Consider the following 12,501-nt stretch of genomic DNA (forward strand, 5'->3'; position numbering starts at 1 on the left):
TCGATGGACGTGAGTCTGAGTGAACTCCGGGAGTTGGTGATGGACAGGGAGGCCTGGCGTGCTGCGATTCATGGGGTCGCAAAGAGTCGGACACGACTGAGCGACTGATCTGATCTTCAGGCTACCAAGTGCGGGGCGGGGCTTCCGTGGCCCCGCCCAATGGCTACCAATCCCTAAGCAGCTTTCTGCCGGGCTTTTAAGACCCTTGCTGGGCGGTCCTGGGTTCAGCAGGCTTTTCATTTCCAGCTAGCGCAGTGATCCTGGAACCACCAGCGTCTCTGAGCTCCAAAAAATCCACCAACGAACTGTGGGACGTATTGTGACTCACCTGCGCAGACAGTAGGTGGGGTGAAGGAGGGGAGGGACTCTCCGCGGCGGGGGCGGGGCCCGCAGGCGCTGCTTCGGGTGACCCCCCCTGGGGAGTCAGGTGGGGGTGGGGACGGGGACAGGCACCACGCCCCATTGTGACACGTCCCGAGCCTCAGCGGGGATTGGCCGGGCGGACGTGGGGTGTGGGGTGGGTATAAAGCCCTGGTCGCCAGGGCCAGCACTGGACACAGTCTTGGTGCCCAGAGGAGGCTCCTCAGCTCCTGCTCCTTCTGCTGGCCCCTTTCTTCCAGGCACCTTTTAAAGCTGACGCTACCGAGGTGACCACTTAGGGCACCAGCTCCTCTTCGGAGTCTCAGTCATGGACTCTGGTCTCCCATTTCTTCACCCCTTGGGGAAGCTAAAAACAAAGGCAGAGAAACACAGAAAAGCCATTGGGTTTGGAAGGAAAAACTATTACTCCGATGCTGGCGGAATTGTGGCAACAGGATGCCACCACCAGGATGAACACCAGGAGCTCAGTGACCCTCACAAGATTATGGGAAATCTCAACCAGCTTCAGGAGCTCTGGCTGACAAGGGAAAGAGACATGAGAGTGTGAAAGTACCGTGGGCAGTGAGATCCACTTGCAGGACACTGGAGCGCAAAAGAGAACCTCAGAAGGGATAGATGTCAGGTACTTGTCACAGCAAGTCGTTTCTAGTGTCGAAAAATCTGCAGACTTCTTTGACCAGGGAGATGGAAAAGGTCAGATGGGCAGGTACTGGATGCTTGGAGGAGGCGGAATCATGACAGGTGCTCACTGCTTGGAGCACCAGCCGGAGAGGAAGATGTGGGTAGAAACTTGGAACACATCAGAGCCGAGTGAGCACCATCCACCATCGTCGGGTTCAGGGTCTGCAGGAGGAGAAAAGGGAAGGCATGCTGAGCAGTCAGCCTCATTTAGTGCATTTTCTTTTCCATCAAAGCAGATGAGTGAGCATGTGAGTCCCTACTAACGACTTCTTCATGGGGGAGTTGCCAGCACAATGGTTGTCCCACCTGTGACATTAACATGTACTCCTACCAGGCACACTTGGAGAGCAGTGTGTCCGTGGGATGAGGTCCACGCTCCTTGTACCCCGTGGCTCCCTTCTGAGCTGTGGGAGGCCTCCTTCCACCTGTCCAGGAACTGAGGGTGAGAGGTTTCTGGCAATCCCTCAAGGAATCTGGGTAATGGTTAATTATGGTCTTGTTTTGAACAGGCTCCCCCCTCCCATTGTCTTAGCATCCCACCAGGTCCAGCTACCTTGAAAATTCACATCCTTTGCATGGGGACCTCCGCAAAACATGAAAGGAGGAAAGACCTCATAAAGCTTTCCCCAGCATTTAAATATGAAAAATTTGAAATCTAATGGATGGCTGAAAGAATTTTACAGTTTATACCTGTATCCTGCAAACATTTATCATTAATATTTAAAGGCACTTAACTTTAGCACATATCCATCCATCCCCCATTCACCAACCCATCTTATTTTTATCCACTTCAAAGAAAACTGCAGACATCAGTAAACGGTACGTCAGTAGTCCCGTGCATGTGTTGGATTAGGCCCGGGGAGCCCCTTCTGTGCTGGCTGTGTCCACCCTGTTCCTCACCTTCATAGAGAAGCTGCAGGAAGCTCCCAGGTGAGGGAGACCCAGAGCACTCAATGGCAGGCAGGTCGTGTTGTTGGACAGCAAGAGAAAAGATTATTTTAATTGCACCCACAGGAATGGGATCAGAGAGCTGGCGACAGATTGAGATAACCTATTAGCCACTTGGCAGAGCTTGCTTTAGACTCTCATCTCACTTCTCCCTTTCTTTGGACTTCACTTCCAATTACAAAACTCAAAGGGTTTTTATTCCCCCATTTTTAAAAACTGAAGTATAGTTGATTTACAGGCTTCTCTGGTGGCTCAAGCCATAGAGTGTCTGCCTGCAATGTAGGAGACCCATATTCGATACCTGGGTTGGGAAGATCCCCTGGAGAAGGAAAGGGCAACCCACTCCAGTATTCTTGCTTGGATAATCGCATGGACAGAGGAGCTGGCTACAGTCCATGGGGTCACAAAGAGCTGGACACGACTGAGTGACTAACCTGTAGTTGATTTACAATATTGTGTTAGTTTCAGGTGTTTAACAAAGTGATTCAGATACATATTTCCAGGTTCTTTTCCAGTATTGGGTATTACAACTATTGCATATAGTTCCCTGTGCTATACAGAGGTCGTTGATACAAAATTACCTGTATATCTGTTATATATATAAGTGTGTATCTGTTAATCCCACACTTCTAATTTACTCCTCTTCCCTCCTTTCCCCTTTGGTAACCCTAAGATTTCTTTCTACATCTGTGCAAAACTCAATGGTTTTGAAGAGAGGATCTGCAGAGACCAATTTGAACTGTTTGCAACTTCCTAGAATTCAGTCACTTGATGAGACTGCTTTGGGGAGAGGGGTTTAGAGGAACTTGAGAAGGTGACAATGTTCTTCAAGACAAAACCTGCCCTCCTGAGTGGATTAGTCTCTGAACTGCTCCTCTGAGGCTGAGATGCTTCATCTGCGAATGATGCCTCTGATACTTGCCTCAGCTCTGCTGTGGGGTGCCATGTGTACATCTGGGCTCCATCTGCACTTTCTGGAGCCCAATTCCTGGTTCCCCCAGGAGCTGGTGCCCAGGTCTTCAGACCTCCCAGCACAGCCCCAGGTCTCAATGCCCGCAACCCCAGGCCACCCATCCAAGGGCCTTGCCCCCACGTGGGTTCTCTTTCTCAAGGTCCCAGTCCCTCCCATTTGAGCCTCTCCGTTGTCATTCTGGGTCACCTCATTTGTGCAGATGAAGGTAGGGGGACAGGACCACACTGAGGCTTGTTCACTGTCACCATGGAAACTGCCAGTGGAGTCAGGGTCCTGGACGCAGATGGAAGAGGCAGTCTCCCAGGTCTCCTAAGGGTGACTCTAGGAAGTGCTTCTGCTTGGCTTCCCTGCTCAGGCTCGACTATGTGCCCTGTTCTCCCTCAAAATCAGCCAGTGCTGGGAGGAAGCGTGGCCCTGGGGACCCTGGGTTTCCTGGGGGTGTTTCCCCTCTTTGACCAGACATGATAGTTGCAAGTCGCTGTCTCTGAGCTGCTGCAATTTCTCTGGTAACTGAGGCATCTCCTGGTTCTGTGAGAGATGACAGGACTGGAGAGAGAACAGGCAGGACCAGGGGACTGAGGCAGAAGCTGCAAGGGGCAGGATGTGGCAGAACAGGGCCTGGGACAGGGACAAGGATGGGGCGGTTCTGGAGGGCCTTCAACCCATGTCAAGATGGGAGATGGGGACCAGACTCCCACTGTGATGCTCTGGAAGCCATGACCTCCGACTGGGCAGATTTGGGGGGGACAACGATAAAAGCCCAGGTGCAGGCCAGATACTAAACAGAGAGGGTCTGGACGCAGAGATACGGGTCTCTGGCTCTGTGCCTTCTGCTGATCCCTTCCAGAAGCTCTGTAAAGGTGACCCTGCTGAGGAATCTGCCCTTACCCCAAGCCCCAACTCATCTTACAGGCACAAACTCAGGTCTTGGGCTTCCTGCGCCCACTGTCCCCTCCTCCACCTTGTTCCCCATCTCTGTCTAGGGCTGGGGCTGCTGCATTCGGCGCTCACATCTCCCAGGTCCAGCCTGGCTCAGTACCAGGCTTGAGGTCCTGGTAACAACTGCAGATCCTGGGCTCCTGTGCATATACATCTGAGGCCACCAGAGGGAGCTGCTGAGTGCTGGAAACCGGGCTGGGACTGGGGCTTCAGGTGTAGGGTTGAGAAATGAGGTGTGTATCCGATGCCTTGGTGTTCCTGAAAAGTAAGGTGTCCCAATGAAGACTTCTGAAAAATTGGAGAATAATGTTTGAGATTAAATGAACAAAAGACAGCTTTAAAGCCATCCTGAATGTGACAGTCATTCTCTGTGTTTCTATAGTTTTTGCAAATGTGTATTGTTTCATGCAATCATTTTATATCAAGTGATACTGTGCCATGTTGAAAAAAAAAAAAAGCCATCCAGTATTGTAGATAACTGTGACTGAAGGAAATGCAAGTCACAGAGGGAGATTAGAATAGAGAATGAGAAACTACGTCTTATGAATGTCTAGAGACAGTTTTCACAGGCGCAGAGAGGCAGTCTGTTGGATTTAGTGTTGGCTAAGAATCATTAAAACTTAAGGGCATGGCTTAGAAAAGAGCCCCAGGTTTAGAGGTGTGGAAAGTGAAGATTTTTCTGTTAAGGAAACATGGTAAGATGGACTCAAAGGCTAATGGCTATGGTAGGGTAGGGTGAGGGGTGATTCCGTTCTGTGCCAGAATTTGAACTTGAAATTTTCCAGGACTCTAGTTTATTCTTAGGAACTTACCTCTCAAGACGAGAAGACACCAATTAAAACTGAACACTGGAACTAGCATTTAGTTCAAAATACATCCATGAATTGCAAGAGGTCTTTACAATATTAATGGAATGTTAATGGAAGTCAAAGAAGAAAAAAATCATTTTTGGAGGAGAAACATGCAAAAGACTCCTTCCATAACAAAGAATGGGGTGAAAATGAGTAATGACGATCAAAGGAGGTGAAGTTGTATAAAAAAAATAAGTACCAGAAAATGAACTCCGGGAATTGGTGATGGACAGGGAAGCCTGGCGTGCTGCGATTCATGGGGTCGCAAAGAGTCGGACACGACTGAGCGACTGAACTGAACTGAACTCAGGAAGAAAACCATAGCTTCTATGTTGCAGCTCAAGTTCTTTCTAGGGAGATGCTACAAGCTATAACCTTGTGGCTGGCACTTGATGCATCCTTTTTAAATTAATTATTTTAATTGAAGACTAATTACTTCACAATATCGTGTTTTTTGCCATACATTGACGTGAATCAGCCAGGGGTGTACATGTGTCCCCCCATCCTGGACACCCCACCCACCTCCCTCCTCACCCCATCCCTCTGGGTTGTCCCAGAGCACAGGCTATGAGTGATGCATCTTTTTAAAGCCATTTTTTAGAGCAGCTTTAGGTTTGCAACAAAACTGAGAGTGGAATACAGAGATTTTTCAAATACTTCCTGCCCACCCTACATGCATAGCGTCCCTGATTCTCAACACCACTCAGCAGACTATTACATTTTCTATGAAGAATGCATCTACACCAACACATCATGATCACCTAAAGTACACAGTTTATCTTCGAGTTCACTCAATGTATATTCTATGGGTTTGGGACAAGCGTATCATGGCATATATCCATCATTATAACAGCATAAAGAATATTTTAAAATCCTTAAAATCTTCTGTGCTCTGCCCCCTGCATTGGGAGCTCCAAGTCTTAGCCACTGGACCACGGGAGAAGTTCCATGTCTGACTTCAGTGTCTCTAGTGCTCAATACATAGCAATACACATTTGGTGAATGAATAAGTGAATGATAAAAATGAGTTTGATAGTCAACTCCTCCCAAGTCACTTTCCTGAGGAAGCTATCATTTCCCTGGTCCAATGCCTCCTATCCACTCAGTTCTTATTTTTATTTTGACACACATTGTTTAATTTAAATCCTACAATGGTGCCAGGTAAGCATTATATCCCTATTTTACAGAGAAGAAAACTAGGATTCAGGCCACTGAAGCATCTTGCCCAAGTCAGAATTGCTTAACCAGAAAGGGTTATCGCCACCTTTCCAGAAAGAACAAGATGCTGGTGAGGCATCATCATTGCCCCTTGGAGAAGGGGCAGAAAGAAGGAGTTGTGTATCCCTAGGGTTGGACTGTGAAGAAGGCTGAGCGCCGAAGAATTGATGCTTTTGAACTGTGGTGTTGGAGAAGACTCTTGAGAGTCCCTTGGACTGCAAGGAGATCCAACCAGTCCATTCTGAAGGAGATCAGCCCTGGGATTTCTTTGGAAGGAATGATGCTAAAGCTGAAACTCCAGTACTTTGGCCACCTCATGAGAAGAGTTGACTCACTGGAAAAGACTCTGATGCTGGGAGGGATTGGGGGCAAGAGGAGAAGGGGACGACAGAGGATGAGATGGCTGGATGGTATCACTGACTCGATGGACGTGAGTCTGGGTGAATTCCAGGAGTTGGTGATGGACAGGGAGACCTGGCGTGCTGCGATTCATGGGGTTGCAAAGAGTCGGACACGACTGAGCGACTGATCTGATCTGAGAGTATTGCTTATTTCCGACCTTAGGGTGCAGTCCCAGAGGGTGGACACATAGTTACTCTGGAATCAAACCTAAGTAAAGTGAAAGTCACTCAGTCGTGTCCCACTCTTGCGACCACTTGGACTGTAGCCCACCAGGCTCCTCTGTCCATGGGATTCTCCTCCAGGCGATCTTCCCGACCCAGGACTCAAACCCGAGTCTCCTTCATTGCAGGCAGATTCTTTACCGACTCAGCTATGAGGTAATCAAACGTATTTGGAATCTAAGCCTGGACACCGACTTTTCCTGGTAACCGGGGATTCCTTGAATCTCCCATCAAGCACAGTTGGGACAAAGATCTTAATATGCCCCTGTCATTCTTCACAACAAATTTAAGGCGACAGAGCAAGAAAGCTAAGATGCTCTTCCCCTATTCCTCCAACCCCCCTTTTTTGGTCCTTTCCAATCTCCTCCTGGGGCTGGAAGCCCAAGGTGAGCCTTATCACTTCCACTCCCACCCCGTCACCAGCGCCCGCTTCCCGCCCGGCTTCGCTGGGCTTTGCCTTCGTTACTTCGCCCTTCGACTCATGGCGCACTTGCAAGCCCAGCCTCCTCCCAGTCTCGACCTGCTTCCCGTGAGCCTCTGCTTCTGGTCCCCAGAGGTCATGCTCCCTACCCAGCAGTCCTTGCGCGGCCCGGCCGAGCGGACAGCCAGGACTCCAAGATGGCGTCAGTTGGTGAGTCTCCGGGTCCATTTAGGGCTACTCGGCTGGAGCCAGGAGTCGGGGTTTGGGGCCCAGTGACCAGAGTCGCACAGGGAAGAGAGGGACAGAGTGCAGGAGCCGCCTCCCTTTCGCTCGGGACCTTCGCCGCGCCCTCACTTGAGGCCTGCCGGACCCTCTGTGCAGGGTCCAGCGCCGCCCGACCCTCCTCGTCTCGCCCAGCGGTGACTCCTGGCTGCCCAGAGCGGGCGCCGCTCGGCTGCGGCGGGGAGGGCGACGGCATCCCAGCGACGCGCCTCGGACCACCCTCCTCTCCTCGCTGAGGAATGGCAGTCTTATCCATGCTCTGGCAGTTTCTTTGCACCTGAGCCCTCAGTGTTAAGCGGAAGCTCAAATTCAGTTCCCAGAGGAGCTATGCTGGGACAGAGCCTGACACCACGGAAGGGTCGACGCTTGAGTGTGTGAAATAGGCTTAGAGAGGTGAAGTGACCTATTCAAGGTCACTGGGGGTGAGTGGGCTGAGCTGGGATTCAAGCCTAAGCTTCTGGGGTCTTGTGGTAAACTGAGCTTTTAATCACACAAGTGACCGTATGACCATCAGCCTTTTCGATGATATGCGTGTATAATCTCTACACTTAACAGACTGTCCACTTTGACTTTTTAAGAAATACTGAAACCACCGTATTTTAGCTCTGGATCCTCACAGTAACCTTGTCAGGAGGTCAGTGCCGGGAACGTTGATCCCATTTTATTTTATTTATTTTTTTTTGATCCCATTTTAAAGGTGAGGAAAGTAACGGGTCAGAGATGCGGTATGGCTTGCCTGTGGTCACACTGCATGATAATGGCAGAATTCTGATTCACGGGTCTGTCTCTTCCCTCAGTTTCTATATTCTTAAATCTCAGCCTGGAGACGTGTAAAGGGGGGTCAAAAAAGATGATAACGATGCTTTTTTTCATCTGTAAGAACGGGCATGAGAATATATATCCAGGGTGGTTGTGTTGTGTAAACAGGACAGCGTGTGAAAAGGAAACCTTGAGTCTTGGTTTCTTATTGTAGCAGAGTTGTGGAGAGCACTGTGAACTAAGGGTTAAACACCTGAAGTTTGTAAGGTGCTCGGAACACTGCCTGGGCCACTGTTGAGAGCTGTCATCCAGCTTTCCCTGCGTGACCTTTGGGTAAGGTCATGTCACGTCTGACCCGTCGGTGTTACCCAGGTGAAGGAATTGGAGTTCATGTACTGATGAGCTTTTAGGTGATATCTGTCACCAGAGCATAAAGCCACGAATTCAGTATCAGATAAAGTGATGGGAGTACCAACAGTGATAGATGAGATCTGGGTTGATAGAGTGGCCAATTGGCTGGATTTCCTGTGGCCTATTTTTTGTATGATCTGTGAACGAAGAATAGTTTTTATGTTTTTAAAAAAATATTTGTTCAGGGACTTCCCTGGTGGTCCAGTGGTTAAGGCTGTGTGCTGCCACTGTGGGGAAGGGGTGGGGTTTGTGTTCCATTCCTGGTCAGGGAACTAAGATCTTGCCTGACTTGCAGCGTGGCATGTGTGCATGAATAGTTATTTTTTGTTTTTTCTTTTTTTTAAGACTATGTTACAGAGACCTTGTGTGACCTGCAAAACAAAACCTTTCACTCTCTGGTTGGATTTAGCACACAGAAGACACTTGTGTCTCTCCGTGTCCCTCCGTATAGATGGACAGTATGCTTTTTGAAGTCATAAAATCAAGTCAGGTAGTCACCTGCCCTCCCAAGAACCTGTGGTCCTTTCTTAACCTTCAGTGAAATTCTGTCATGACCAGGAACTATGTGTGGGGAACTCCCACCTTCAGATAGCTCACAGTCAGTCAGGGAGACAGATAATAATAATTCCTATTTACATAGTACCTGGAGCTTAGTAGCAAGGTAGGTACTATTTCTACTTTATTTTACAGAAGAGGAAAATGAGGCACAAAGAGGGCAGTAACTTGCCTGAGGGCACACAGCTTCAAAGTGGCACTAAACCCAGGATACTTGATGGTAGAGTCTGCTCTGTTCATCACCACGCTCTACTGGTATGAACCAGCCACTGCAGAGGAGTGTTGGGGGAGAGCCAGTATGCAGCCAAGGACTAAGGCCTTTGTGTTCTGCAGAGAGAGAAACTCTTGGAGTGAGGGAGTGTACATGCATCTCTGATGAATCTGATGGTCTCTTGGAGTTTTGTGATGGTGCTGTACTTGGCTCTCCTTAAGGCTAATGTGTGTGTGTGTGTGTGTGTGTGTGTTTCTGTGTTTATACATTTCTTGGTTTTGGTTACAGAAATGCTCTTTTCTTCATAGTACAGATACATAACTCTTGGAGCTACTCTCCATGGGGTTGCAAAGAGACACAACTGAGTGACTAAACCATTACCACAGAGACATGAATATGAAGAAAAATTAATGGTTGGCTTTTTTCTCCCGTGATGTGCCAAGGCACTTGTCAGCCCCTGAACGAGAATGCAAGATAATGTGAATGTTTTCATAGTTTGTGTGAATGTGCCATTAAGCCTGATGATGGCCCTTGCCCTTGATAAGAGTTCACGGTGGGATTCCCCCCCAGTGAACTCTCAAGGTTAGTCCTTAAGGAGCCCAAGCCTTTCCTTAGATCCTGAAAATGGAGAAGAAACCTTGGAATGGTGAAATCCGGCTCCTCTTGGTCATCTTTAAGAAGCAGCAGCGCCCTTGACTCCTTGCTCTGAAGAGTGCGCCTGTCAAACAATGTTTTAAAGTTGACGTCTGGGAAGAGGACAGCGGAGAGGCCATTCCCTCCTTTTATGAGCATTCACAGGGCCAGCCTCTCCCTGGCCACTTTCCTGTTTTACTCTTAAGCCCAGAGATGAATACAGTATGGCCTAAAACAAGAGCCCTTCCTGTGTCCAGATTCTCATTGGGAAATGATCTGGGGCCCATGGGGCCTCGGGAATGGCTTTTACTAAGTCATTTGACGTCTGTGGTCTGAGGTGGGATGCTTGAGGTAGGAGTCAGATTGGCTTCAGGAGCATGGGAACCAGACCTGAGGTCGAGTTGTGCCCCCACGGCCTGCAGGCTCTCTGCCTTTGTTCAGGATTAGCCAGCTTCTCTGAGTCAGTTTTCCCCACTCTTCCTCATAAAATAAAGGCATCCATCCTCCACTTTTATCTCTTCTTCATGGCCCTTAGTTCTCTCTTTATAGTTATTCCTAGCAGGCTGTTATTCAGGATCTTGTTCTGCGATATATAGACTCTGGCTTAAGATAATGTATTTGGTGTGATATGTTTACCTGTAGTATTACTTATGTGCAGCCTCTGTTTAGTGATGTTACTGAATGCATCATTATTGAGTGGTTGACGTGACACAGACAGATGCTGTTTGTGTTCCCGGGAGACCCTTTCACTGGGTGTGTTTTTGTGTTGTCCTTTTCAGTACCACTGAAGGAGAAGAAGCTCCTGGAAGTCAAACTAGGGGAGTTGCCAAGCTGGATACTGATGCGGGATTTCACCCCTTCAGGCATCGCTGGAGCATTTCAAAGAGGTCAGAGCCTTATGGGCATGTGTAAATAAGAGCAGGCCTCTGGGTCTTCAGGTCTTTTTTTTTGCCCTGAGTTAACTTGGCCAGTTTTAGACCTATAAGTTATGTAGAGGACAGAGTCAGATTGTTAGGCCTCGAATTTCCGCATTTGATGGGTCCTGTGAAAGGCTGGCTTGTAAATATTTCAGATAAGGATATGTTTTCTCTTGTCTGGAATGTGTACCACTGCCTCTGTGTTAAAGAAATGTCATTACGCCTTAAGAGGAAAATGAGCTAGAAGCACAGGGGACGCTAGTCTGCGATGCTCGCCTCCCTGCGAGCCCGGCCTTCCAGGATGGACATTTGAAGTGGTCTGCCTTTCAGGTCACAGTGCGTGACCAGGCAGATCAGTCCTGTGTCGTCACGTCATGGGACCTGTGTGGTCGCCAGCCCCCCGGGGGGCAGGGTGGGGGGCTCATTCTGTTTTCCTTTCTAATGCTGACCACCCTCTGCTGTCTTTTGCATGCTCTTTGCTCCTGCACTGAGGCCTGTCCTCAGCTTTGCCCTCTCCCGTTAGAATGTGTCCTCAGAGGCGTGGCCTCCCCCGTTCACAGGTTACTATCGGTATTACAACAAGTACGTGAATGTGAAGAAAGGGAGCATCGCGGGGCTCTCGATGGTGCTGGCGGCCTACGTGTTTTTAAACTACTGCCGCTCTTATAAGGAGCTCAGTGAGTGTCTTCTGGATTGCTTTGCCTCTGGTGGGGTCTCCCCTGACAGGGTGGGATTGTTCACCGTCTCATTTAGAAGTCACCCCACAGACAGCTGAAGAATTGGAGGGACCTACCAGAATATGGCATGTTTTAAGGTAGAAAACTGTGGCAAAGAGAAAGGAAAAGATGAACGTGAGGTGAAAGCATTTAGGCAGCATTCTGTCAGATACTGCAGGCTCTGCCACAGGTTGGTGGGAAGTTTGGCTTCATCTTCCTAGCAGCCAGTGTGAAGAGGGCAGTGGGTTGCAGGCTGCAGTCCGCTATCTGTGGGCTCTGCAAAGCATGGCGTCTCCCATTCTGAGATCTGAGAGGAGTCTTATCTGTTGGAGAGGCCAGGAAGTGTCAGCAGTGGCCACTGACCGGGCTCCATGGACAATGTGCGCCATTGTCCAGCTCCCTGCCAGCCTGGGGCATCCTGAGCAGTGCTGGCCCTGAGGGTGGGCGCGTGGGTGGTTTTTCTGAGCGGGAATGCCTTCAGGGGCCAGATGAGCTCCTGATTCCACAAGCAGGCTGTGGGGCATCTCCTGAAAGTTTTCAGGAGGGCTTCACGGTTTTGGCCCGCTGCCCTCCCTGTCGCCCTGTGCTTTCTCCACACCTGTGAAGAACTCTCTACCATTTTGCCTTTCTGACTCCAGAACACGAGCGGCTCCGCAAGTACCACTGAAGAGGGCGCACTCTGCATTCCTGACCATCACCTTTGCCGGCACCCCTGAATCCTTTCACATCCTAATGGAGAATTAACATCCAATAAAAAATGACTGGTACTTGGACTGCCTCGCTGGCTCAGCCAACTGCCTGCCCTGTAGCTCCTGCTGCACGAGCTGGGGTGGGGTGCTTCTACAGCTTCCAGAGGGGACTGCGAACCTTGAGCTTCAGGATCTTGCCCCAGTGTCCCGGAGGTCACCTAGTGCCCCATCAACAGTGCTAAGGTGTTTTCCTTCTCTCTGCCTCACTTTTGGTCTTTTGTCAGCTGACAGAC

General features: G+C 49.4%; 1 protein-coding gene across 1 annotated transcript; it reads left to right on the forward strand.

Annotated features, from left to right (window-relative positions):
• The first annotated feature begins 7,174 nt into the window (after positions 1-7,174).
• On the forward strand, positions 7,175-12,292 carry ATP5J2 (ATP synthase, H+ transporting, mitochondrial Fo complex, subunit F2). Its single transcript, XM_010845723.1, has 4 exons — positions 7,175-7,245; positions 10,666-10,773; positions 11,364-11,480; positions 12,158-12,292. The coding sequence occupies exons 1-4, from the start codon at positions 7,233-7,235 to the stop codon at positions 12,184-12,186; spliced, it is 267 nt and encodes an 88-aa protein (XP_010844025.1). The 5' UTR covers positions 7,175-7,232; the 3' UTR covers positions 12,187-12,292.
• The last annotated feature ends 209 nt before the right edge of the window (positions 12,293-12,501 follow it).

The sequence above is a fragment of the Bison bison genome, unplaced genomic scaffold (assembly GCF_000754665.1).
Source record: "Bison bison bison isolate TAMUID 2011002044 unplaced genomic scaffold, Bison_UMD1.0 scf7180017864223, whole genome shotgun sequence".
NCBI lineage: Eukaryota > Metazoa > Chordata > Mammalia > Artiodactyla > Bovidae > Bison > Bison bison.

Excerpts from the sequence above, each read along its gene's own strand:
- ATP5J2 (XM_010845723.1), top strand. Across the intron at positions 10,774-11,363 it reads CGCTGGAGCATTTCAAAGAG|GTTACTATCGGTATTACAAC; the intron begins GTCAGAGCCTTA and ends CCCCGTTCACAG. Across the intron at positions 11,481-12,157 it reads CCGCTCTTATAAGGAGCTCA|AACACGAGCGGCTCCGCAAG; the intron begins GTGAGTGTCTTC and ends TTCTGACTCCAG.